The 26,465-nt window shown below is 46.5% G+C and overlaps 1 protein-coding gene and 1 long non-coding RNA gene across 3 annotated transcripts in view; one reads left to right on the forward strand and one right to left on the reverse strand.

Moving 5' to 3' along the window:
* On the forward strand, positions 1 to 25,315 carry HEMK1 (HemK methyltransferase family member 1). Of its 2 annotated transcripts, none has more exons than XM_059480461.1 (10): positions 1 to 95; positions 2,931 to 3,022; positions 4,177 to 4,270; positions 15,721 to 15,870; positions 17,868 to 17,932; positions 19,609 to 19,658; positions 20,884 to 20,989; positions 21,708 to 21,803; positions 23,527 to 23,640; positions 23,978 to 25,315. In XM_059480461.1, the coding sequence occupies exons 3-10, from the start codon at positions 4,178 to 4,180 to the stop codon at positions 24,012 to 24,014; spliced, it is 711 nt and encodes a 236-aa protein (XP_059336444.1). In that variant the 5' UTR covers positions 1 to 95; positions 2,931 to 3,022; position 4,177; the 3' UTR covers positions 24,015 to 25,315. The 2 variants fall into 2 exon arrangements, with proteins under 2 accessions (XP_059336444.1, XP_059336443.1); XM_059480460.1 differs by lacking the exon at positions 1 to 95 and adding an exon at positions 2,183 to 2,486.
* The window catches only part of LOC132078367 (uncharacterized), a 19,014-nt gene continuing 13,758 nt past the window's right edge, over positions 21,210 to 26,465 (reverse strand). The window contains exons 3-4 of the long non-coding RNA XR_009419254.1: positions 25,628 to 25,701; positions 21,210 to 21,867 (exon numbers count right to left, since the gene is read on the reverse strand). This is a non-coding gene — a long non-coding RNA (uncharacterized LOC132078367). The remainder of the gene's footprint in view (positions 21,868 to 25,627; positions 25,702 to 26,465) is intronic.

Genomic DNA, 26,465 nt, shown 5'->3' on the forward strand with positions numbered 1-26,465 from the left:
TGAGGCTACAGGGAGAGGGAGCCGGGGCTGAAAGGACAAAACCACGGAACTGCAGAGGGGAAAGGGAAATTGCTTCCTCCCTGTGTACTGGAGAGGTATTTGTACCAAGAAGTAGCATGCAGAGATTTTACATAAGTAGCTGGTCTCCTTTATTAAGGGAGACAAAACAAGGAGCTACTGGAGAGGATCCAGCAGAGGGCAACAAAGATGAAAGGTCTGAAGTACGTGTCTTGTGAGGAGAGACCGCAGGAGCTGAGCCTGTTTAGTCCAGAGAAAAGTGAGGGGGGATCTCGTTAATATAAGTACTCAAAGGAGTTTGTCAAGAGGGTGGTGCTCAGCAACAGGATGAGGAGTACTGGCCATAAAGTAAAAAGAAGTTTCACCTCAACATTAGGAAGAGCTTCTTTATGCTGAGGGTGGCAGGGCACTGGAATAGGCTGCTCAGGGGGCTCATGCAGTTTCCTTCTCTGGAGATACACTAAACCCACCTGGCCGTGTTTCTGTGTCACCTTCCTTGGTTGGGAAATTGGACTGGATGATCTCCAAAGGTCCCTTCTAACCCCATCAGTTCTGTATTTCTGTGCAAATTGTTTCAGCCTCGGCCAATTAAAGTCTTCTCTGCCTCCCTTGGAACGGTAATGGTTGGTAATGTTTTATTCTTTTAGTGTTTCTCTTGTAGCAGTAAATAGAGCCTTGCAGTGGGAAGCTTCCCAAATAGATACTGTAGCTGACAGACCTTACATAAAGGCACATTTTCATGGGGGCTGTTTGTCTGCCTGCTGAATGTAACACAGATGGTGAAAATGGGATCCTTGGGCTCTTAGAGCATCCATCCCTTTGCCAGGAGGGAGCAGGTAAGACAATCTGGAGATCTTTGCTGCAGGGTATTCCTTCTGCTGCTTCCCTGGGCTGTTATTTTACAGAGGAGGGCAGTGGAGGCCTGACTGTTCCAGGGTTTCCCTGTGCAGCAGGAGCAGGACTGTGGTGCCAGTGCCTGCCAGGCTGGAGCCCAGTTGGTCTCTCCAGCTTTCCCCGCAGCAGCATTCCTAGGGGGCAGCTGCCAGCTGCTCAGTAGTTGTTTGTGTGATGGTTTTTGGGAGAAATTGGAGTAGAGGAGGTTGTGGCCTCTCTGAGACCGTGTTGAAAAGCAGCCATCAATAGAGGAATGGCAATGAGTGCTCAGGGAAAGCCATAGTTGCTCCGGGGACTGTGAGTCAGAAAAGAGAGGGGCCCTCATTTCTCATGGACCACAGCAGGAAAATGTGGTTGTTGTTCTGTTTGTCTCGAACAGTTCCAAGTGGGATATGCAGCAGCTGTTTTGTAAGGTTTCATTTCCTTTGTCTCCTGCAGTCATCTTGTTTGTTTTTATTCCCCCTCTGTCTGGCTCTGCCTCTTCTCTCCTTTAGGAGACCGACTTCCCTCTAGCAGGGTTTGTCCCTTCTAACCTTTCCATCTTTCAAGTGTTTCTCTTCCCTCTATTATGTTGTGAGGTTTTCTCCTTTCTCTGCTCTTCACAGTTCAGCTCTGGCTCTGTCCCCCTTGTTTGCCCTCTGGGGATGGTAACAGTGTAAAACACCCTTGATCCATGAAGTCCAGGTCTTCTGTGAGCATCTCTGCCAACCTCTGACTTGTGATTTATGAAGAGAGAGAGGAATAAAAGAAATCATCTAGGAGAGACTGAAGGTCTTCCTCCAGGGACACCAGGGTGACCTACCTGTGGGGTGGAGAGCCAGGGACTGGAGCTGAAGGTCGGTGTGTCAGTGGCTTTCTGGGACCCAGGGCGGGCAGCAGAGCTGTGCCTGTGTGTGGGCAGCTCACTTCTGCCCTGCCATGGGCACAGACTGGCCTCTGACCTCTGGAGGTGGCAGCTCTTGGAAGAAGCAGGGCTTGGCTTGTTGGCTGGCACAAGAGTCTTTTTTGGGCATAGTCCTTTGTTACTGGTACGGTGTAATTGGCTTTGTCCTTGTGGGCTGGGATTAGGGCAAGCACTCTGCATTCTGTCGGGGGGGGGGAACCTGTTATTTAGTATCCCAAGGAACTCACACTCTTCTCTTGCCTTGTTTTCTAGCCCAGAAGAGCTGCAAATGCTGTCCTGTGGAGAACCCACAGACTGTGGTCAGCTGGTGCTTAGCCAGTGACCTGTGGTAGCACCAGGTGAATCTCAGCACTGACAGATCAGTAGGTAGCAACGAGGAACAGGTGTGGAAGCCAGAAACTTCACCACAATGAGTTGCCTCACCCATCCACTGCTCAGGAAGTTGTTGAGCCTCCCAGCCCAGTGTGTGCCAGGACTGGGGACTCCAAGGAAAGGTGCTGTGCTCAGTCCAAAGCAGATGTTTCTGAGGCATAGCTGCAGTGCAGGACCTGGGCTCATGACTGCCACTGATATGGTCAACTATTGGCAGAAGGAGTTCGAGACAAACGGGATCCCTGAAGCACGAGAATCCAGTCAATATATTGTGTCATTTGTCCTGGGAGCAAAAACAGTTAAGTAATAGGAAAAGAGTAAGATCTGTATGTGCTTCTTGCTTCTTCATTTTAATTGAATCTCATGCCTTTTTATCTCATTTAGAGTAAGTAGAACAACTTATCCTCCCTTAGATGGCAGAGGGGGTGAGGGGTAGTGTGTTATTGCCAGTAGAACACTCAGGGATCTCTTTTGCAGACTCTGAAGTGTAACATAAACATCCACCCTCACTTGCCTGATGAAGTGATTCTTAATTTTAATTGTTCTTGTGAACCCCAAAAAGTAGCAGAAGAACAGTAGTAAAGATTTGTTTCTAAACATGCAGATAAATTCTTCTGATGGCTGTCCAGCTGGTTTCTAGCAGTCCCAGGCAATTGTGTTTGCCAGTCACCCTGAGGATGCCCGTGGCAGAGGACCCTCCAGTGGCACAGGTGGGCAGGTTTTAAAGTGACTTTGTCTTCAGTTTCAGAGTCTGGATTCCAAAAGCCTCCACACTCCACTTACAGCACTGCAGCAGGAGCAAATCCAGCAGCTGAGCCACAAGCGGCTCCAAAGGTAGGAGCATCGTCCTGTACCTGTTCCTTTGGAGGGCTTTCCTTCAGCCTAAAGCAGCCAGGAGAAAGGCAGCAGAGGGAGGCAGCTCACATGTCAGCTGTGCTGTGGTGGTCTCTCATGGTGATTCAAATGAGGGGCACAGCTTATCCACCTGCAAGGTCACTGTCCAGTTGGTCAGGCCCCAGCCTGTACTGGTGCATGGAGTTATTCCTCCCCAGTTTATGATTTCATATTACTCCCTGCTGATTTTTATGAGACTCCTGTCAGCCCATTTCTCCAGAGGTCTCTCTGAAAATTTGCACACCCATCTGGCCTGTTAGCCACTCCTCCCAATTCTGTCACTGCAGGCTTGCCAAGGGGGCTCTGTCCCTTCAGCCAGACCAGTAAGGTGGGATATTGATCCTGGGGTACTCCACTAGAAATCAGCCTTCAGTTGAGCCTTGTGCTGCTGAAATCAGCCTTCCAAGCCTGACTATTCTGTTTCCTGCCCACCTCATTTATCCAGTCTGTACTGCATCAACTTGTACATGAGGATGTTATGGGAGACAGTGTCAGAACCCCAGGGAAGGTCAAGATCTGGTTTTGATACATCAGACTGGTCATTGTGTCATGGGTGACTATCAGCTCACTCAAGAGTGATTTCCCCTTTGTGCATCTGTGCTGATCAGTCTCAGTCACCTTCCTGCCCTTGGCATGTTTGGACACAGCCTTGAGGACTCTCTGTTCCTCACTTTCTCCAGTACCAAGGTGAGGCTGACTGACCTGTAGTTCCCAGTTCCAGTGCTTGATGTCAGATTGGGCTGTGGGCAGGGAGCTGCCCATGCTCCCTCAGTGTGACAGACTGGGCTGTGGGCAGGGAGCTGCCCATGCTCCCTCAGTGTGACAGACTGGGCTGTGGGCAGGGGGCTGCCCTGCTCCCTCAGTGTGACAGACTGGGCTGTGGGCAGGGGGCTGCCCTGCTCCCTCAGTGTGACAGACTGGGCTGTGGGCAGGGAGCTGCCCTGCTCCCTCAGTGTGCACATGCACATTGCTGATGCAGTTGCTGGCCCTGGGCAGGGGCTGTGGTGAGCAGGGAGGAAAGCAGGGTGCCATGGGAGCGCCTCCGCTCACCCAGCGCAGCCCCTGAGCGCTCACGCTCCCCTTGCCCACTGCAGGATGCCAGTGCAGTACGTGCTTGGAGAGTGGGACTTCCAGGAGCTGACCCTGCAGATGAGACCCCCAGTGTTTATTCCACGGCCTGAAACAGAGGTATGGATGTGGGGAATGTGGTGGGGACGGGCTTGGATGTGTGAGGTACATGGCACGATACAATCAGGGCGTTGCTGTGAAGGCATCCTGTGTGCTGTGAGGCTGCAGTGGTGGGGAAATCACATCACTCCACTTCTTTTAGAATGGGGGTGGTTCAAAGCTTGTGATCTGGAGCTGATGCTAGTAACCTTTGCCTCCTGCCTCAGAGGAAGGGATGCTGCAAGCTGATGTATCTCTTAATTACACAGAAATCAATTGCAATTGATGGAAGGATGTGGCTTTGCTTTCCTTAGTTCTGCAATAGTAAGGACTCCTGAGAAGTTCAAAACATCTATTGCTATATCCCAGTGGCTTAGAGTGTACAGGAATCTAAACATGGTCTAGAGGTTGCCAGCAGAACCCTGCAATAGCAGGAAAACAGTAATGCAATCCAGAGAGCCTGAGTGTCCATGTGCTGGCTGGTAGGAAGTGGCAGCTACCCTCCATCTCATGGCTCTGTGGTGGTTTCTGGACAAATACAGGAAACTGAAAGGTAAGTTCTGAGCTGGGCTGGAACTAAATGTGACTGTCAGTCATAAGAATGCAAAGGAGAGCCATACATGACCAAGTTAAAACTCCTGTGTTCCCCAGCATTCCTACTGCTATGGAAGAGCTTAAGATCTACATGGTGACACTTGTCCTGACAGTAGCCTAGTTTCACTTTCAGCACATGGGCCATCCTAGCAAGGAAACCTTTGTGTTCACTAGTCCTCAGGAAGCTTAGGATTTACAAGATGAGTTTTTGTTTGGTTTTATTTTGGATTGGTTTAGGGTTTTTTTTACCTTCTGAGAATTTGTTTTCCTTTGGAGCCTGTGTTAACTTCTGGAGATGGAGATGAGTCCCAGAAACTTAAACCTGTTTCAGTCTAGTAGTCCTTTCTTCAGTTATTTGCCTGTTGTAATCTGCAAAAGTTAAACAGAAATTTAAGGACAAAGACAACCTGTGCTTCTATTGTGCCCTTTAAAGAAAAGGGTTCTATTGAAATCCATGAGGAGGTTCCAGAGCATTTAGTGGGAATCAGCACAGCTACAGCATAGACATCCTCTCAAATCACAGAGAGGAAGAATATTTAGAACCAGAGTGTTGGTTTGGTGTGGGACATGAGCAGCACCTCATGGAGAATCTTCTGGGCCCTAAGTCATAGTGCTGACACTTGTGTCCAGAGAAGCTGGGAGCTCTCTGCCTGGATGGGGTTGATCATTCTGTAGTGATTGAGTTTGGAGATGGAACTCCAAGGAATAATTTTGCCAGTTGGAGCCAGCAATGGTTGCCTTTGTTATTGTCAACAGTATTTCTGCTCTGGATGATTCAAGAGAGTATTTCCAACCTCCAAATCCCAATTAGTTCATGGATGCAAAGGGAGCATTGAAATCAGGGAAAACTTGTATGTTCTGCAAGTCAAAATATCTTCTGGTGAGGCTTCCTCTGGAGTTGTGCTCTGGTTCTTCACCCCATGCAGTGCCAGGCTCAAAACAAAGACCTATTGTGTGGGGTGGAAGCTGGGCTGGCCAATGCTTGAGAATGTTGTTAATTGAGCCCAGATGCCTGATTTTTGTAAAAGCATCTCTGCTGGCCCAAAATGGAGTGCAGTGCTGTGTTTGAAACCACTGAACATACCCTGGTGCAAAAATGGACTGTAAACAGCTTAACCCAGACTTGTCTCTGGCAAAACTTTATTTGTTGTGTCACTTGACTTACTATGAAGGCACATTTTTAGCACGTTTATTGCAGAAGACCAGAAGTTCATGATAATGATTCAGGAGTGGAACTCTATGGGCAGTGGAGAGTTTGCTTGTGATGTGCTGGGGAGGTTCCTGTGACAGGAGAGCCATGGGGACAAAATCCAGCTATTGAGCAGCACCTGGCAGGACATGGCTGTAGACTGGTGCTGCTTCCAGGAGCTGTGTCCTGTGTGTAACCTGTGCACAAAGTGGTGTCCAGATCCTTTCCTTCTGCTGGAAGAAAGGCTAGTAATTTCTGACTTTGTGTGATGGGTTTGGGTTGGGCTTTGTCTATGTTTTGTTTCATCAGAGTAATTTTTTTCAGCCTTCACTGGACTTGAAAACTGCAGTGCAAGTACCTGCTTTCAGAAATGTTAAAGTTCTTTGCATCTGTTGCTTACCTTTTGTTTAGAATTTGTCTGCAGTGTTATTAAAAGTAGCAGTGCTGAAACTTTTCACCAGATAATTTCTGTTCTTTAGGAAGCAGTTAATTGTTATCCCAGGTTCAAGTTTATCTGTGGCTGCACACACAAGCCACGTGTCTTGTTTCTGGCTGAGAAAATGTGACTCCCTAAACTGACTCAGTGCAGATACACAGGCAGCTTCAAAATTTTCTTCCTAATTTTCTGTTTGTAGCATCTGCAGGTGCTCCTGCATGTTGGTTTGAGTCCGAGGAGAAGGGAAGCCATGTTTATGACACACATGTTAGGGTTATGACTCTTGCTCCAGGGCCTTGGTAGTGGCATGAAATTAAACACAGCATGACCCAAACCACGAGCATTGTTTCAGGCCTGGGGACAGAGACACACGCAGAGAGAGAAGCTCCCTTGTCTGCCTTAGTCTGTCCTGTGTGAAATTTGCCCCCATGTGATCTGTTTGGTTCTCTCTGGTAGCTGAGCCCTCTCCTGTTCTCCCCCTGCGGGAATGTTTGTGCAGCACATGTGGCTTTGTTCTGCTGCTCCATGGGAATCTGGCTGGAAGGGGACAGGCAGCCAGAAGCAGGGAAAGAGCAGGTCCTAGTCAGGGAGGAAAGCTTTGGACTGGCTGCTGAGAGTGCTGAGTGGGTTTGGGAGGCCCTTCGGAACTCAGCATCCTCCCACCTTTCCTCCCGTGGCACCAGAGCCAGGCTCCTGCACTGGGGAAGTTTGAACCAAAGTTATGGGGTGTGCACAATGAGTTATCTTTGTTAGGTGATTATTGTAATGTCAAGGCATCCCTCTCTCAACACTGCTCCCTCACTAGTAATGGAGAAGAAAGACCTTTTTCCAAGGTCAATACGAAGCAAGTATTTTTTTGAACTTCTGAAATTTTAGAAGTTGAAAATTTTGCTTCTTTGCAAGAAGTTCAAGTTCTTGCTTTGGGAGAAACAGGACAAAGAGGAGGAGTATTGAACCAGCCGTGGATATGTCATTCCTTTTTTGCGGGTGACTGCAGGCTCTCTGGTCCTGCTTTGGCTCGGTCAGGCCGCCTCCAGGGAGGGGTGTGGGATACGCTGCACGCCCGCCTCGTACCCCCAGAGGGCGCTCCAGGCTCACGCTCTGCGAGTTCCTGATTGTTCCATTTCCCAGCCATTATCCCGGGGTTTCTCATGGTTCTGAACAGGCTTAATTGCTCAGTGGGGAAAAATGGCCATCGTTTGTGCTTTGCAGCTATTGATAGCTCCTATAGCAGATGGCGGGAACGAAATGCCAAGAGAAAAGGTGGGTGGGGAAGGGTCCCTTCTTCTCTTGACAGTCAGCAGTTAAGGAGTGTTCTTAGCCAAAGCTGGATTTGGGGCCATCCTGCTTCGTGATTGCTAATGGATCTGTCCCCCACTGATTGTTTAATCCTCTTTAGAGTCTGTCTGTGTCTCACCTGCCTGGCATCATGTGACAGCAAATCTTGTGTTGTAGGTGGGAAAAGTATATTCTTTGCTTCGGTGCTGCCTGGTGGTTTAAGCATACAGGAAAAACTTTCGGTTTTTACTGTATAACACTTAAATAATTCACTACAGCATTTGTAGTTTTTAGTTATGTCTCTGTCTGTTCTTTTTCCACCTGTGATTTTTAAGCTCTTTTGTTTGTTTCCCAAAATAAGTTGTTTCTTTTCTATAATTACATGCTTGAAAGCTGAAGTCAATGCTGTTTACTTGCACCTGCCTGTGGAATGGCATTCATTGTGTGGGGTGTTCTGTGAAAACACTTTAGTCAACGATTGGCTCAGAGAAACCTTTAATGAAGTTTAACTTCTAGATAAACATAATCATTGAACTTTCAAGAAGGTCCAGCACACAGAGAAGGGAGAGTTTTCTTTTCCTGACCTGTATATGCAAATAAACAGATTGCAAGGTGGGTCCTTTCTCTCTCCAGTGTTTTATGTCAAAGCAGTGACACATTTTCTGTTCCAATCAGTGCTGAAAGGAAGCCTTTGATTCAGAAATGTCCTTTCATTTCTGTAATTTCTTTACCACAGATGGATACTTCTTGGAAAGGTCTGAAGGTCACACTGTCTAGTGAGTACAGCCATTAATCAAAAGTCAGAAGATTGGCTTTTTTCATAGTTTTGCCTCTGAGCAGTTGTCTCTTCCAGGGAAGGCTGCATCCCCTTTCTCTGTAATGGGCTTCCCAGTCTGGGAGGTGAAAAGGGTAATAGTGCCCTGTCTTGACATAGCTTAAGGCCCTTTCTTGAGAGATGTGTAGACTTGTATAAGGCATATTAAACATAAATACAGTAGAGCATTATTTAATAAATCAAAAATTATCTGCTATCTGTCAAAATAGACCTGTAAGCAAATGTGCTAAAGATGGAGCATTGCTGTTGTGGCCTCACAGATCAGATTTTGCCCATATGATAGACAATACTTCATCCGTGTGTTGGAGGAGAAAAATATTTTCTGCAGGTGGGCTGTGGCACAGAGGCTGGGGAATGGAGGTCGCAAAGGGAGCAGAGCAATTGGAATTGCCCTTTGAGCTAGGCACAAGGATCATGTAAAGCAGCCTGTGCCTTGTGGCTGAGGCACTTGTGCTGCCAGAAGGGCTTGGAGAAAGATTTGGGATTGCCAGTGTCTCAGGGATATGGGCTGACCAGGAGCACCCACTTTTTGCTGCCCAGTGGGCTGATGGGATCCTTGCATGTGGGACAGGGGAATGCCACGTGCACGTAGCAGCATCAAATAATGAGTATTGCAGTAGTGGAATAGCTGCAGAACTATTATGTCCAGTTATGTTACTGGCTGCTTGAGGAAGAAGTGGAAAATTAGATTTGGAGAAAAAACACTGTGTGGATTAATAGGTTGAAAAAGTCTGCCTTGTTGTTGAAGAGTGTGTAGCTCATCAGAGACAAGCTTAGGGGTAAATTATCTGGCACAGACAGCAGGAATTTGAAAACTGAAGTCTCTCTGGTTCACAGACAAGTGTATAATAAGCACTATAAATGCAGGGCAGAAGAAAAGGTGCACATCTCAGCAGAGAGTGTAATTAAATGCTGAAACAGCATAGCAAGAGTCTATTGCTGGCCACTTGAAAATCAGGACAGAATGTTTTCCCCGGACAGATTTCTTCTTGTTCAAAAGGAAATGATGGAAGAAACAGGGTTGTCCCTGGCTGACTGGCCAAGATGAACTGTGGTGGTAGTTTCTGCTGGCTTCCTATGAAGAAAACAAGACTCTGCTAATGCAGAGAATTTCTTCCAAGCTGCTGATTTTCAGGACAGACAAAAAATGGAAATTTAAAGCTAAAATTTGTTCTGAAGACAAGGAAAGCAGCAGCTGTTCTTTTAAGTCATGCACAAGCCTGTCCCCCAGGTTAACTTATATAGACTTTTCTAATGCATTCTCACAGAGGTCCCTGTTGTTAATGCCTGTATTTTGGGGGGGGTTTAATCTCCCTATTGTGATTGAAAGAGTCTCCTGTTTCCATGCATTTCCAGTGAGTCCTGTAGCTCATCAGCAGTGAAAGCAGGAAGTAGGACTAAAACTGGAGAAAAACAAGCTTTAAAATGGCTGTGACAGATGGGACTCAAGCAGATTCCCTCATGAGGGGGAGAAAAATCCTTTTCCTCCCCCAAGCTCTTTTCAAACATCCAAGTAACTAGAGCTAGAGATTAGCAAGCTAGACTTGTGCTTCTGTCCAGATGCTGTGTCTGGCAGTGGTCAGTACCTGTATCTGCAGAGAAAGCAAAGGAAACCTCCTTTGATCTGGAGAGGTGTGCCTGGCTAGAGCTCAGTGCTGGACACCTGAGGTATGGGCAGTACACAGCAACTTGGATCCACTCTTGTCCCCAGGCATGGCTAAATTTAGATGTGACAGCCGTGGTGATTTCTCTTGGGCACGAGCACAGATGGGTTGCTGCCTGTTGGTAGAGTCATTCCTGGGTGCTGTCACAGCCTCTGCTCCAGCAGATGAAGCAGCACGTGGCATGTGCCCTGACATCAGGAGCAGCTGCTGTGTGACCAAAGCCAAACCCCTTCCTCAGTACTGGGTGTGCTTTGACATGCTTGTGTGTCATTGCCAATGCCTAAAGCCACCCTTTCTCTCAGGATCAGTGGCTCCTCTGGAGTTACTCAGGTGCTTTGATTCCCATTCATTTATAGTGGGACTTCCATGGGTTTGATCCCCACATGGGCCATTCTTTTCAGAGCTGGACTCAGTGATCCTCGTGGGTCCCTTCCAGCTCAGAATATTCTGTGATTTTTCTCTTTCCTGCTATAGTGCCAGGCAGAAGAGCCCAGGACAAAAGCCCTGCCTGCCATGAAGCAGTGGGCTGGTTTGATGGCTTGGTTTTGGAAGTGGGACTGGCAGGGATTTTCTAGGGCCATTGCCATGGAGTTGGGTTTCCAGCTTGGCTTCCTGGTGTTTGTCATGTGCTGATTGGGAGCCAACTGGGCAAACAAGATGGGAGAGGTGATTGGGTTAATATCAGATCAGGTTCTATGGAAAGTCCTGGATTCTGAGAATAGAAGTTTCTGGAAAGCGCACAGATAAGTGAAACATTCCCAGGAAGTGAGAGAGAACAGAGAGAAGGTTATCAGGGTTTTTCTGGGTTTTTTTTGCTTTCTTTCTTCAGCTTAGTGACCTGGGAATTTAGAGTCTCCTGCCACCCTGGCTCTTACCCCTGGAACTTTGTCTTCCCTGCTTTCCCCTGGGGCATGGAAAAAGGGTGTTTGTTGGGAATGCAGTAGCAGTTTGTGACTTCCACCCTTGCCTTTCCTGTTCCTCACTTCCTCTTGTTTTATTTAGTTAGTTTGTCCTTTTTGATGGCAAAAACATCTGATGGGCCCTTCCCAGGTGCTGGGCTGGAGTAGAGGATCCCCTCAGCTCTGTCGCTGTGCTCGGCTCTGCAGCCAGCCTTGAGCCCAGGAGCCTCTGCTGCCTCCTCCTGACTGTCTCAGGGCTGGAACCCAGCTGAACCTGTGCTGGTTCTGCCTGGGCTGCAGCTGTGCAGCCTCTGTGCTTTGGGTGCTGGCAGCCCCTGGCCTCTCACTGCTTTGTGCAGCTGCAGTTCCAAGAAATGCAGTGAACCAGAGCCCTGGCCACAGGGCAGAGGTGACACCAAGAGCCTGTGAGAGCAGAGAGGGTGCTGGGGGCCTTGGGGAACCACACTTGTGGGTGGAAGGGTGAGGCAGAGGCTCAGGGGAAGCTGGAGGTGTTCACAAAGTGTTGCATTTGTTGCACTCAAAGAGAAGGTGGGGGGTGGAGCCCAAATAAAGGACAGTGTGAACTTAGGGTGAATCTGGCAGTGAAGCAAGATTTCCTGGAACCACAAGGTGAGAACAGCATTTGAGTGATTTGGCTAAGGGACAAAAACTTGAGAGCCTCTTGAGTGCTGGAAGTTAGGTAGCATGAGAAGGAAATACTTGTGTCCCCTGTACATGTAAGCACAGGGTAATCACAGAATGACAGAACAATTGGGGTTGGAAGGAACCTCTGCAGATCATCCAGTCCAGTCCCCCTGCCAAGGCAGGGTCACCTGCTGCAGGTGACACAGGAATGTGTCCAGGTGGGGTTGGAACATCTCCAAAGGGGAGACTTTGTGCCTTCCCTGTGCAGCTGTTCCAGTGCTCTGTCACCATCAATGTAAAGAAGTTTTTCCGCATGTTGAGCTGAAACTTCTTGTGTTTTAGTTTATGGCCATACATAAGATTTGCTTCAAGGAAAAACTTCAAGGGGCTACTGAATCCACTTTTCCATATGACTTCTGTCTCTTTCTCCTGGCTGTTTCAACACCTCTGCTCACCTGTGTATGGAATGGAATGTGCAGGTGTCACCAGCTCCATCATGAGGCTGCCCAAACCATGTAGGGGACCTTCTTTCCCTTTCACCTTGCTGCCATTGCTAGCAAAAGCAGGCAGAGGATTTTAGGTTCTTTCTGGTTCTGTCTGTTTGCCATTCAGTCCCTTCACTCCTTCCAAAACTGACTTTTGCTGCAGGAAGGAGCTTCTTGCAAAGACTAGAGGAGAAAAATTCTTCAAAATGTTCATTTCCCCATTCTGACACAATTATGACACTGATACCCACGTGTCTGATACCAGGCTCCAGGATGAAAGTAGTTCTGCAGTACCTGTGGTACTGGTTAACAGAATTTTTTTTTGTTGTAGGTTGGGTTGTAACTGACAATAATGACTCACACTGTAAGCAATAATTTGAATGTTAATAACTCCACAATTGAGAGTTCATTCCATCCAGTGATTAGCATGCTGTGAGCAAATATGGAATTGGGTCACAAAGTGTTTTTGTTTATTTCCCACTGGAATTTCTGTAACTTCATATCTGAGCCTTCAAAGCTGGTGATGAAACTGATGGTTAAAATGGCTTTTTGGTAATGTTGGCATTGCATTAGCAGGTGTTGTGCTCTGAATCTGTTCAGTCTGAGAAGACATGGGGTATCCTACTCAGTCGAGATCCCAGCCTTTGGCCAGTTGCAGTTGTCCCAGTCCCAGTTTCTCTGTGCCACTCCCAGGCTCCTCTTTTTAGCACCATCAGCCTCTTTGTTGCTTTTCCCTCACTGTGGTTCCAGTAGGATTTTTGTGCAAAGGCAGGGAATGTCTGACTTGTCTATTTTGTAGTCTTTGTATGAACACTGTAATACTTGGCCAGAAATACTTCATCTCCCAAGATGAGACTTGAAAGGGGCTCTGCTGTGGTCTGCAAAGTGCTGTAATTTATCAATTTCCAGTGGTGATATTTTGGAGGTGATGGTGTGATTGGAGAATTTCAGATTTTGGCTGGGTCATTTGCTAGAAGGTGAAAAATACTGAGAAGAATCTGATGAATACGGTTTCAAAGCAATTTTTGATAATTTAATCATTCCTGAAACCTAGTGGCAATGGGAGTGGGATGACTGGACATACTCTGTGTCATGATTGCTGGATTTTCCTGATTGCCAGTTAGAATACATCTTCTTTGCTAATCAATCAGGTTGAAAATAATTATTCAGCCTTTTATTGTAGTGAGGTACTAATGTCTGGAAAATGATGCCATTCCTTTAGGTTGTCCCATTGTTTTTATGTCTTATACTTTTGCACTGTTATGGTAAATGTGTATTATGAGAAAACCAGCCTTTGCCTCAGTAAGAATTGAAAAGAAATAACCAAGACAATGAGGTAAGGCAGTCAGAAAGCAGGACTCAAAGCCTAAGTGATATCAATGTCCCATTTTATTTGTATTTTATGTGGTAAAACCTGAAATCAGTCATGTTTAAATGGGAGCTTTGGCAAGCACACTAAAATGCTTTCACTGTGGAATGTGTAGAGTAGGCATTCCATTCAAACCCATCAAGCTTGAAATTACTAATGAGAAACCTTAAGGAAGTTAATAAATGGTTAGAATAGTCCTAGTGTATGGAAGTCATATTTGGACATTTGTAATCAGTAACTTGTGCTACTCTGGGAACAGATGGTTCTGAGTTACTGTGGAGATTTCCAGGAAATGTTTGTAAGTGTCCAGAAATGGCTGGTATTTAAAGAAGTGATTTAATAGCCAAGCCAAATTTTTTGTGTGCCTTTTCTTCTGTGGTCTTGGAATCCTCAGCACCCCACCTGCTTTGCCAAAGGAAGCTGTGGCTGCAGTCTCTGGCTGTCTGCAGTGCCTGAGTCTTTCCAGGCTGATTCATCTGGAGCTGTTTGAATGGCCAAAGCCTCTTCTCACAGAAGTGGGGAGCTCAGGTGTTTATTTTTCCCTTTTGCTGTCTGAGTCCTGTAATAGTTTCCTCTAGGTTGGAAGCCTGTGAGACTGTTTTCATCCATAATTGTCTAGGGAAGGAATCCCAGAGCAGCAGTGAGGAATTTGGGATTTTGGAGGCTCTTGGAAAAACTCCCATATGAGGGCAATGCCAGTAATGACATGGTGACCAGGGCAGGGCATGTGGCTCCTCATCCCTGGCTGAGCATATTTAGATATCAGTCCCCAAACTTGCCTGCTCCAGGGATGGTTCAACAAAGCTCATCTACCTGAATGCTTCTTTTTTGTACCTGTTTGCATCTCCCTTCCCACTTACTGCACATGTGGAGTGGCCTGTCCTGAAGGATGTGTGAATCTCTTCAGAGGTACTGCAGCTTTGCACAAGGCATCTCTTTTTCTGCACCCCAGTGAGGATGAGAGATCCAAGGAGAGGCTTCTGCCCTTATGCACAAGCCTGTCCAGTTCAGGCTCCTGACAAAAGCCATTGTAAACTAACAGAGAAGCTGACCTGCCTGCCAGGACTTGTTCCTTTTAAACATTCCAGCTTATGCCAATTATTTTTTGTAAATGTTGTTAAACTTTCTGGATTTACAGGAGAGATCCAAGAGTAGCCCTCTCAAGTAGAGAATCCTAGGGAACACCTAGGACAGAAGGCCTGTGTGTGCTGTTGTGCCCTGGAAGCACAAGGATGGGAGGGAGCTGAGGGCACTGCTGAGCTGTTGATGCACTCAGAGTGTTCATAAGGTTTCCATCTTACAGTTTTCTCCAGTGAATAACAAAGGAAGTTCATGCTGCAGTCAGAGGGAGGCACATGTGTGTTTTCTCTTTTATCTCATTTTCACAAACCTTAGAAATCTTTGAGACCTCTCCTGCTGTATTGGATTTTATATAACATGGCAAAGGGATTTAAAAAAGAAAAGATTGACATGAGGGAGGAGGCAGACATGGCAGAACTGCATACAGATCCAGGAGCACAGATAAAAATCTTTTCCATGTGACTTTATAGCAACAAAATGTAGTAGGACTCCACAATCTGAAATCCATGCAGGGAGCTGCTCATTGGATCATTTAGTAACTCATTGCCTTGACTTTTCATCTGCAGGTTGGATTGGTTCAGATGCTATCAGGAGCTGTGCAACTGCCTCCTGGTCACCTACTGTACTGAGACTGTGTAGAAATCTTGAGTTTTGAAGCTTGCAAATTCTGAAAGCCAAAATCTTGGAGTAAATGGTGTTGCAGAAGATAATGTGCTCCAGCTGTCTGGTTATTGTTTTTCCCAACAGTGCTAGAAGATTTCAGAGGATCTGTGGGAGATTGTATCCTGAGGATTTGGTCACTAATCAAAGCACCCTGTGAGGCAGATGGAGCTGAAGTGACTTCTGGCATGTCAGTTCCATTACTACCATCTGTTTTTAAAATTAGCAACAAAAATACATTGGGTACAGAGTCAAGAAATTTAAACTTCAGTCTTCAGATCACAAAGGTGTGAGTCAAAACAACTCCCTTAGTAATTTTGTTTGTTTGTTTTCTTAGGACCTTGTCTCTTTAGTTGTGGAGGAAGAATTTCAGAAATGTGAGAATTCAGCCCTCTGTTTCCCAGTTCCTGTTCCTCATCCTGTGATCCTGGAAATTGGCTGTGGCTCTGGAGCAATTGCTCTGAGTCTGCTCTGTAAACTGCCACAGGTGAGCTCCCTTCAGTGCTCCTGGTGCAATAGATGCCTGTGTTAGAGGACAATCCCACTCTGCTGATCTTCACTGAGATGTCACAAACTTCTCTGAAGGCACCTTGGCAGCTCACAAGGTCTCTGACAGGCTCTGTAAGTTCCTGCTAGGTAGAGGAGGGATATTTGGGAATTTCTTCCTGTCCCCATCTGTCTGCAGGAATAGCAAAGGCATAATCAGAATGAAATAAGTGAAGTGCTCATTCTTGAGCTGCTGCAGCTCACTAATAATCACCTTACCTTGAAGCATGGTGGTTGTTGGTTTAAGATACTAACCTGGACTGAGACATGGGCACACACTCTATTTGTTGAATTTATGGGGCAGTCATCTCTAAAAACCACCTTGCTGTGAATCAGAAGATCTGGTCTCTAGGAAACTGAAGACTAAATGATATAGGAAAGGGATTTACCATAGCAGTGTCAGTACTTGGGATCAAAAAGACAAGCAAATCTCACTGCCACAACTGCCAAACCACATGTTTTTGTAGTTTTCTGTTCCCTAGTAACAACCCAAGAGTCAAAAAAGCAGGAGGGGACTGAGATCTGGGTGCCCAAAGCCCTTCTTGCCCTGATTCTTGTGGTGTGTAACAGGTTTATGGAGATAGTCTTGGTCAGGAAAATGAGAAAGGAATCCAAGATCTCATTGCCTGTGGTCAAGGGAAAAATATTCCCCTCTCCTGAGAACTGCAGACCAGGCAGTTCCTTCTCTAGAATGAGAATTGCTGTGGCCAGCCCCTCCTCTTGTAGAAGTATAAGCCCTGCTGTGTAAGAATTAGAGGTTGATGCCTCTAATGGAAGGGGTGTTCCTCCTCCCAGTGACCTGAGAAAGTTAATATTTGAGCTTCATGACTTCAGAGTATAATTGCTCTGATTTCCTGAGCTGGGAGAAGAGCTTCATGCTCTTTTCCTTGCTTGTTAATTTAAAGAGCTGTGTCAGTCTGTCTCTGTAATTCTTCATGACAGTCCTTTCCCAGCCCAAACTGCTGTACCCAGGGAAATAAGGAGCCTTGACTGATTAGAATTAGTGGTAGCCACACTGACAGCTAAGTGGAGTTACACTCTGGGTAATCTCCTTAGTGTTTGAGGCAGAATTTGGCACTAAGGTACTGAGAAAACAGCAGCAGTTTTTCATTTATGGTCTCAGCTGTGCCCTTCACCTTAAGGGTGAGCTTCATGTGTGTGGGTGCTGGCCTGGGACCATGAAATTAATCCCCTTAGGAATGATGGCAAATCACTCCATCATCTTCAAATGCCAAGCAGGTTCTTCAAGCATGTGTCCTCTGTGTAAATCCTACCAACATCTGTGCTTAAAAAAACATCAAGCACAGCAAAACCAAGGTAGGCCTTTGTCTGTGGTTTTCCCAAGGTGGAATTGAAGGTCAAACAAATCTCTCTTTGTGGAACCTTGTCTCTTACCATTATGCTGGAGAACTTTTAAATGCCTGACACACTGTCAAGGACATGCAGTCAATACAGGCAGTGAATCTGTTTAAGGAGTGCAGTTGAGTAACTGGGTAAAACGTGTCTGCATAACAGATGGAAAATGCCAGAGTGTCCAAGTGGTTGTGTTAGTGTCAGGAGGGATCCTGTCTGTGCTAGGAAGGATAAATCCACCAACATGACCTTCCAGCATGGCCACTCAGACTGGCCAGAGTGCTGAGTCTCACCCTGCCAGGAGCAGTGAGAGGTCAGTGAGGTGAGTCACTGTGGCTCTGTTGTCTGTTCTGGTGGGCTGCTGGCTGTGCTGCAGAGAGCTCCAGTCACCTTAGTGCTTCACACACATCACTGTGATCCCACCTATGCCCTGCATGCATTCCTCAGGAGCTGTTCCTGTCAGGAGCCAAGAGTGAGCAGTCTCTCGGCAGTTTTGATCTTGCATGTTTGGCAGAGCATGTCTGCTCAGGAATCTTGATGTTATGACACCTGCTTGGTGGATTTGTTTTTTTTTTTCTGTTCCAGAGCAGAGTCATAGCCATGGACAAAGAGGAGGCTGCTGTGGATCTCACCAGGGAGAATGCACATAGGTACAAGAACACATATTACTCATTTTTTTCATAATTGTTGCTTGAGAAAGACCAGCAGTTGTCAATACTTGTACATGTGTTTCATGTTTATCACCACTGGAAACCAGAGACTGTTTAATTGTTGAGCTCTCAAAGTGTATAACAATTTAGGAAAAAAGAAAGCTTGTGTTTACCAGAGTGCATTTCTTTGGTTTGTGAACATGCTTTGCAAAGACAGCAGCCTAAATAAAGCAGTGGTACTCACGTGCTGTTTGTCAAGGGTTTTCAGAGTGGTTTTTGGTAGCTATTCTTACCCCTGTCTGTGCACTCAGGAAGCTCAGGACTGAAGTAGGAATGTTTATGTCACTTGGGAGGTTAAGGACAAGTATATCCTGAGCCTTTCTCTCTCTGGCTCCCTCAATCATTATTTTTGTGCTCGTTTCTGTCCTTGCTCCTCCAGAAATGCTTGCACAGTCAAGTAGCACTTTTCCTCTGATGTGCTGCCTGGTGTCCCTCAGCATCCTCCCTGCAGTCCTGGTTTGGTGGGAATGGTGCTGCTGGATCCCATGCAGTTCAGGCACCTGTGCTGTGGCAGGATGGATGTTCAGAGCTGCTGGCTCAAACACCTTGTGCTGAAGTCAGAGAGATGTCTGTCAGGTTGTCCTTGTCCTTCCTAGAGCTCCACTTCCTCAGCTGGTTCTTCTGTCAGGTTGTTCTGGATGTCACTAGCACAGGGACCCCCAGAGCTGGAATCCCACTATGCTTCTGAGTCTCTGTAGTCTTTGTCAAATGAGCTCCAGATTGCATTCACATCCTCAGTAACTGCTGGGCCCTAGGCCCCTACCACAAACACCTCTTTTCCCAAGCTGCTGCCAGCATTGGGGGGGCTACTTCTGGTGCTGGCTGCACTGGGCTGCATTTCTTCATTTCTTGCAAGTCCCAGCTTGTGTGTGAGTCTGAAGAGCTGAGTAAGAACAAGCCCTTCCTAAACTGGTACCTCACTGTTACCCTTTGCCTCCTAGCCCAGTTACAGAGAATGGGGAGCAGAGGTTTCTTCCTAATGTGTCAGTGTCAAACCAAATTCTGTTGCAATTTTTCATAGATATAATAAAAGCTGGCCAGATCTTTGTCTCCTTGATCAACTGTAACTCTGGCCTCTGGGGAAAATTGTCTTGCTTATTAACATTGCTTCCTGGCTCAAGAGTGGATGAGGGAGTATAAATGCCATGTCAGAGAGCTAAATATTTCTCCATGGATATTTTCATTGTGTCTTTGTGATCTTGTCCCTGGCATGGTGCCCTGTAGCTCTTGGGAGAGAAGCTAGCAGGATAAGCTGTGTTACTGCTTGACTGAACCCAGCTTAGATCCTGCCTGCTTTTCAAAGCTCCCTTATCCCAGCTGTGCTCTCTGGATGCTCAGATGAGTCGTACTGGATCAATCCCAGTGCCAGATCCATCTGGGCACATGGCACACAGTGCAGGAATCCCTCAGGAAAGGGAGTAGAACTTGGGTGTGAGGCCACTGTGGTGGGAGGAGAGAATATGCTGGGAGGATCTTGGCAGTTGTGAATGTATGTGTATCAGATAAGAGGTGCAATATTTAATAATCTGTTTGTAGAATGTATTGCTCATGAACACAGATACACCTCCTAATCTTTCTTCTTTCTGTTGTTGCATCTTGCATCTGGAATTTTACAGGTTGCAACTCCAAGAAAGGATTCACATCATCCACCAAGATGTTTCACACAGTAACTCTTTTCACTCTTATAATCCCCTTTGTCTTCTTCCCTTTTTGTCTTTGATGGGTGGAGGGAGGCATGAGAGGCAGCCAAAGAATCATTCTGGGATGCAGGCAGCAGAAGAGTGTTGAAGTTAATAGGGAAAAAGGTCAATAAGAAGTGAGCCAGTGAAGCTTTTCCCTGCAGAGATTTCCAGGGCAGATGATCAGCTGACAGAAGTCCCTAATTTTATCAGAAAGTGAATTGTTCCTGGTTTAGGTGTCCCAAGGTTGTATCTGAGCTGGGAGTCCAGGTGCTCTTTACTGTTGCTGGGGAGATGCAAATATATAAAGAGTGTAATTCATTCCATGCTGACATGGAGGCTTTAGATAAACATCTGCATGTCTGTCTCTCCATTGATGGTAGAGGGAGCCCATCTATTTAGCTTAGATTAAATGCCCCACCATATTCACCTGAAATTAGGCTAGTTGAACCAGGAAAGGATGCTTTTCTTCCCCAGAGCCAGCTGAAACCAGTTAAAACTAGCACTTGGTGGGGCCTGTCCAGTTAGGTGGATAGTGCTTGGCTGTTTGTCAGCAGCTGTGGAGGCAGGAGCTGCAGCACTGTGGGTTCATTAGCACACCTTTCTGACACTCTGCTGCCTCTTAGAGCTGAAAGCCCTGTGCCAAGAGGCTGCCCAAGGACAGTGCCACACTCACATGGTTCCATCAGCTCTGATTCAGGGCTGGCCTGTGTCAGAGCAGGAGTGTAGGGAGCTGCTCCTGGTCTGCATGAGAGCATCCCATTGCTGTTTTTGCTGAGGGGCTCTGGCTCTGCAGCTCGTTGGAGGTCCTGCTGCAGCTCTGTAAGAGGAGGGGTGTTCACCTGGACAGCCAGTCTAAGCTCCCACTTAGGCCTTTGTGGGCTCTGAGTTCTGGTTGCTGCTTTAGATCCCAGTGGGCACAGAGTCCCAGGGCATCAAGCCTGTGCTTTTTAACATGTTTTGTTAAACAGGCTCTTGATATGAAAAAATGGTACTTCATCTGTGCTTTCCTTTGTATCACTCTTGCACTCCTGAGACAGGGAGCAAGGCACACCATTGCAGAAAGAAATAGGATAAAATTTTATGATCACAAAGCAGAGTCAAACACATTTCCATGTGCCTGGAGACAGTTTCCTGGGGAGGATCTTTACACTGAGCTTATAGGGAAGATGCTGTGGTTGAGAGCTGCTTGTGATTCTTTTTCTTTCCTAGGTTCTGCCAAACAGCTGTTGCTCTGGGGCCCCATAGATGTCATAGTCAGTAACCCCCCATATGTTTTCCATGAAGACATGGCTTCCTTGGATGCAGAAATCCTCTGGTAATCAAACAAACAGATTTTTCCTCTTCTGTTCCTTGAAGCAAGGTTTTCTGTCTGCTTCCTATACTACACACAGTTGCACACAAAACATGCAAATGTAATATACACATGCAAAATATAGGTGTGTTTATTTGGGATATAATAACACAGGCTTGCTTTGATAGTGCTTACATGCCTGAAGCAACATGAAAGATTTCTTAAAATAGAAGAAGTACACAGTTTGAAATTAGCAAGTTCCCAATCCAAAACTGATTGTCATGCATGTGAGAAGAAAGTCCTGTCCCCACCTCTGTACAAGATGTGCACCAGAGCAGGTTCTGGCAGCTGAGCTTTCTGCATCCCAGCTGGCTCTGCTGGGCCAGCCACAGCCTGAGCTGCTGTTTGGCATGGATCAATCAAGCCCTTGCTGCACAACACCCTTGCTCTCTGGCCAGCTTAGAGAGAACAGACCTATGTGTTGGATCCCAGCTACAGTTGGCTCCTAACTTTCAGAAATACTTCAGGGGGTGTTTTCTCCTTGTGCTGAATGTGGGGTTTCTCAGCCCAGTGGTAGCTGCTTCTCCCTCCCTGTGTTTCCCACTGAAGTGAGTGAGTGCCATCCCCTGCTTTGGGGGTGCTGGAGTTCAGGTGTGGCAGGTGCACCTTTCTTTGGGGGGGTGATGCATTCTCAAGGGCCACAGGAATTGCTGTCAAATGTCTTTTTCTTCCCACACTCCAGCTATGAGGACCTTGATGCCCTGGATGGGGGAGATGATGGCATGAGAGTCATCAAAACAATTCTGGCTTTGGCTCCTTCTCTTCTCAAGGTTTCTGGGTAAGCACTATCATATTTTGAATTTCATGTCTTTTATCCATCCATTCTGTAAATTCTGTACTTCCTGTATGAAAACCAAACAGAGGGAAATTAGTTGCAAATTGTCCCCTCATTGCCCCAGTTAGTAATAGTTTTTAAAATGTCATGTGTGCAAGCAAAATTAGCTTGAAATTGGTGTTAGCCTTTCCTTGGCTGTTGGTGGCATTTCCTGGTCATTAGTGAAGGGAGAATCTTTGAAGGTGAAAGCAACCAGAAAAAGAACATGGAAGAGAGCAGCCAAGAAAGAGAGTGCAGAAAGCAGGGGAGCTTTCTAAAATGAGTAACTGATGGAAGGAGAAGCAATGGACATCTCTTTGAGGGTGGATGTAGATCCCCACTTCCCTCCCACCCTTTCATTAGGGGAAATTTCTTTGTTGTACCGGTATAGAATGCTGAATATCCCAGGAAAACGAAGATCAGTCAGGGATAGTTTCTTAAATGTTAAATTTCTCCATGATTAATATTCAAGACTGATTGTTCCTATTCTCTATCACATGGGATCCATTTTGAAGATCACCATGCTGATACCCAAAAGTCTGGGTGTAGTGTTCATGTGCCAGGGCATTCACACATCCCATTGAATATTCCTGACATTTGGCCACCATAAGAGAGGTCATTGAAAATCTGCTCTTTTGAGAAGAAGAATGGGAATATTGAGAGGCATAGTGCATGCAGAATTCATTCCTCATGCTTTGCATGACCACAAGAGAAGAAGATGCTCCTCAGAATTTCCCAGCATTAGAGACTGGTCCTGTGGGGTTGTTTCTTAAGACTATTTCTTTTCCTTCTCTTTTTGCTTATTTAATAAGGTCAAGCCCTCATTGAGGAGTGGAAGTTTTTTAAGGCCAGAAATGAGATCCACACCCAGCTTGTATTTAGCCTGGTGAATTTGTAGGGAGTATTCAGTGTGGGATGTTTTAAGTGTTCTCAGGAGAGCATTTGATGGGGTTTGGCTTGTGTCCTTAGCCTGCTTAAAGTGTCTCTTGCTGTGTCCCAGGCCATAACCAGCTCCATCACTCCCTGTGCCTGTGAGCTGGGGTGGTTCTGCTTTGTCACAGGAGGGAACATGGGGAATGAGCCAGTGTCATAAAGTCTGGCAGAGATGGAAATTGCCCTGCAGTGCCCAGGCCTGGTACTGGTGCCCTAACTGAGGTTACTTGGTCAGTTCTATGTAGGCCTAAATGCTGGTGTTATTTTCATAACTGATTTATGGAGACATTTACTGTGGAAGAATGTGTGTTCTGACTTGTACTTCATGTCTCTTGCTGCTCATACACAGAGGGACTTCAGGCTGCCAGGCCAGTGCTCAGTGCTCCTGCAGCATAAAAAAATGCTGCCTTTAAATCTTTGGGGGTTTCAGAAGCAGATGGCTGGTGGAATCTCTGGGTGAGCTTCAGAAGGGCTCATTACATCTTGATACAAGACTTTAACTCCTCACACACAGTACCATGAGAATTCCCCCCAGGATTAACACTTTCTCCCCTGAAGGAGGCAGCTGGGATCTGCATCTTATGTGGACAGCTATGATCTATCTGGTTTGGGGTTGTTGGAATGCACTGTGTTTACTGACCTTTTCATTTCCTGCACTGGTCAGAGTCACACAGAAAGAAAGATCTTAATTTTCATGAGTTTAGCAACCTAAATGTGCATCTCTCCAATTCTGCTCCCAAATGTGCCTTTTCAGGAGTGTGTTTCTGGAAGTAGATCCCAGGCATCCAGATATGGTGGAGCGCTGGCTACAGGCACACCCAGAATTACTGCTCACCCTCCGTGCCATTCACAAGGACTTTTGTGGCAAGTAAGTATCGTTTGGCCTTTGCATTTTTGGAGGTTTTGTGTCCTTTGAAGAATATGTCCCTGCACCTTTATGTATTGAGTGAACCCAGTGCAGCTTCACAGCTGAAGGCAGTCTTTGACAAAATAGGGGCTCCCTGGTTGTATCTCAGCTTTCTGATATTCTGAAACAGCCTGGCAAGTGTTTGAGTCAGAAATTCTGACCCAGGTGAGCATTTCTGATGGGGTGATTGGCTCTGGTGGGGTTATTGCCATTGGAAAATTACTGCTCTTATAAGATGGAGGTAGAGGCACATTGTCCCCAGTGAGACTTAAAGTTCTGGTCTTTCTTCTTTCCACAGGCCTAGGTTTCTACACATCCAGAAACAAAGCAGCTGACAACTGTCAGACATAACTCTCCTTGCAGGATGCTTTTTGCTCTTGAGCCCAGCTGAGCAGCTGGTTGAAAACTCCTCCTGCCTTGTGAAAGGAATCTCCATTCCCTGGAGTGTTGGACTTTTCATGCAGTGACAGACCCCTCATATCCTGACACAGACCTCATCCAGAGATGCAGAAGTTCAGCTGAGCATGTGGAAGTGTTCCACCTCCCTCAGGGAACTGCATGAAACTTTTTAGTCTGCTCTGCTAAAGTGACTCAATCATCTCAGGACCTAAGATAGAAGGGTTCACAGCTCCAGATTAAAAATACAACTTCTCAACGTGCCAAATCACCCATTTGGCCTAGAAAGAATTTAATTATATTTTTTTAAATTGGCCTTGAGATACAGTTATATAAAATGTGACCAGATGGGGTGATAAGCTCAAATCCTGGCTTATACTGGCACATGGATTTGCAGGTATAACAGGACATAACTGTTGTGCACATTTCAGATGCAGTTCTGTTCCAGGATCCTGATGCTCCATAGCAAAGCAGACTTTGTGTCCCACTCCTGCTGAGTGATTGTCTCTCAAGGATCTTACAGCACCTGAATTTACAGCCTTTGACATTTGGTGGATGCTGCCAGAAATGGTCAACACATTATAATAAAGACAGTGCTTCAGAGCAGGGTCCTTAAAAGAATTTCACTGCAGCTATTCAGAGATGCTGGCAGGCCTGAATAAACATCTGGCACCCACACATTGCTCTGATAGTAATAGAAATGCCTAAATTCCACATGAGGCATTTAATTGCAACACTTTAAAGAGAAGGCCAGAGTCACTCCTCCACTTTTGCAGATGGAGAAGTTGAAAAACAGGAGGTGAAATGACCTGCAGAAAGTTTGACAAGCTGAGTTTGGAGTAGGACCCAGGCTCTTGACAGGCGTGGGAGTAGCTGAGCTCTGTCTCTCTGGGAAGGATGACTCAGCCTAGGCCTGCCTGAAACAGCTCTGAGAGAAGTCCCTAAAGTGGACAGTCAACATCATGTCAGTGTAAATAATGGCAGGGTGAAATTCAAGCTGCTGCTTGCTGCTGCTGTTTGCAGTGGTGCAGGTTCCCTTCTGGAGCACAGCTAGCCAGGGAAGGAAGGAAAGAAGCCAAGGAAAGGGTCTGCTCTGCCAGGCCAGATGGAAGCAGTTGCTGGGCCAGTGGAGGTGAGCACTCAGGAGGGATGGGAGCATCCAGCCAGGGCCCTGCTGTGTGTGCCAGGGAGGAGCTCCCAGGCTCTGTCCAGGCTGGCCTGGGGCTGCACAGCCAGGAGCGTCAGGCAGGACATGCAGCAGCAAGCTGAGTCTGTTGGAAGGCTGCAGCAGGGTCACAGGGTGCTACATGAGCCCTGATACATCTGTTCCCTTTCCCCTCTGCCTCTCCCACACTCTCGCTCCTCAGATGAGTTTTCTCCATCCCCTTCACTGCTGAACATCAGCCCTCCTTTCCCACAGACACCTGAGCTCTCTCTGATGAACCAGCACTTGGGTCCCAGCTGGAACCTTTCCGTACTCACAGCTCTGTTCACAGACTTGCCTTTCACCCATTGTACATCTCACATTAATTTATCCACTCCAGTAGTTTACCATGTTCTGTGCACTCTTGACTTGAATTTTTGAGTCTTCTCTGGCCTGCCCTGGGTAAACAAAGTAGAAGAAATCTAGGGAAGGAGAGAACAAAAATAGGTCAGTTAAAGTGCACTTGAGCAAAGGTTTGAAAATACCACTTTAGTACAGCTCATTTCTGGCCTCCCAGAGCCATGAGTACAAAGTACAGTCAAAGGGTATTTTGTGTGGTTGTGGCCTTTTTCCTAATAGTAATTTAGGGGTATTCAGTTTGTCAGATTTTGTTTAAAAATTAAATTTAAAGAAATGAGTTCTTAGATTTCTTCTGGGTGTTAGCAGTGTTTGTGTATGAAACAGAGCATTCTGCACAGCCTGCTTCTGCAGGAGGCCTTAAAAGCTGGGAAGTCCATGGGCTGATAGGGGTGTTAAACAGCATCATGCTGCATTCTTCAGAGGGTGGGCTGGTTCCCTGCAGCAGACAGGTGTTAGGTGGCTCTACAAGAGTGCCAGTGGCTGGGCTGCAGAAGGCAGTGTGCTTTTTCTTGGAAGCACCAGTGAATCCCTTGTCCGAGCCCTGAGCAGGACAAATCCCCTGCAAGACAGACTATTGGTCTAATCCAGTAGGATCAGTGTTAAATTCCTATTCTTACCACTAAAACACTTGCATTTCTATGTATTTGCATTGCATACTGATTATATATCTTGGAAAATCACATGGTGCTGCTGACCTTTTCATAAAAGGAAAAATGGCTGTTCTCCCAGGAGGCTGGATGTTCCTGTCAGACTCGCATCCGAGGGAATGTGCTGCTGTAGTACAGTGTGTTCCTGGTGCTTTACACACATTGGCCTGGGCTCCTTT

This window comes from Ammospiza nelsoni, chromosome 11 (assembly GCF_027579445.1).
Source record: "Ammospiza nelsoni isolate bAmmNel1 chromosome 11, bAmmNel1.pri, whole genome shotgun sequence".
Classification (NCBI taxonomy): Eukaryota; Metazoa; Chordata; class Aves; order Passeriformes; family Passerellidae; genus Ammospiza; species Ammospiza nelsoni.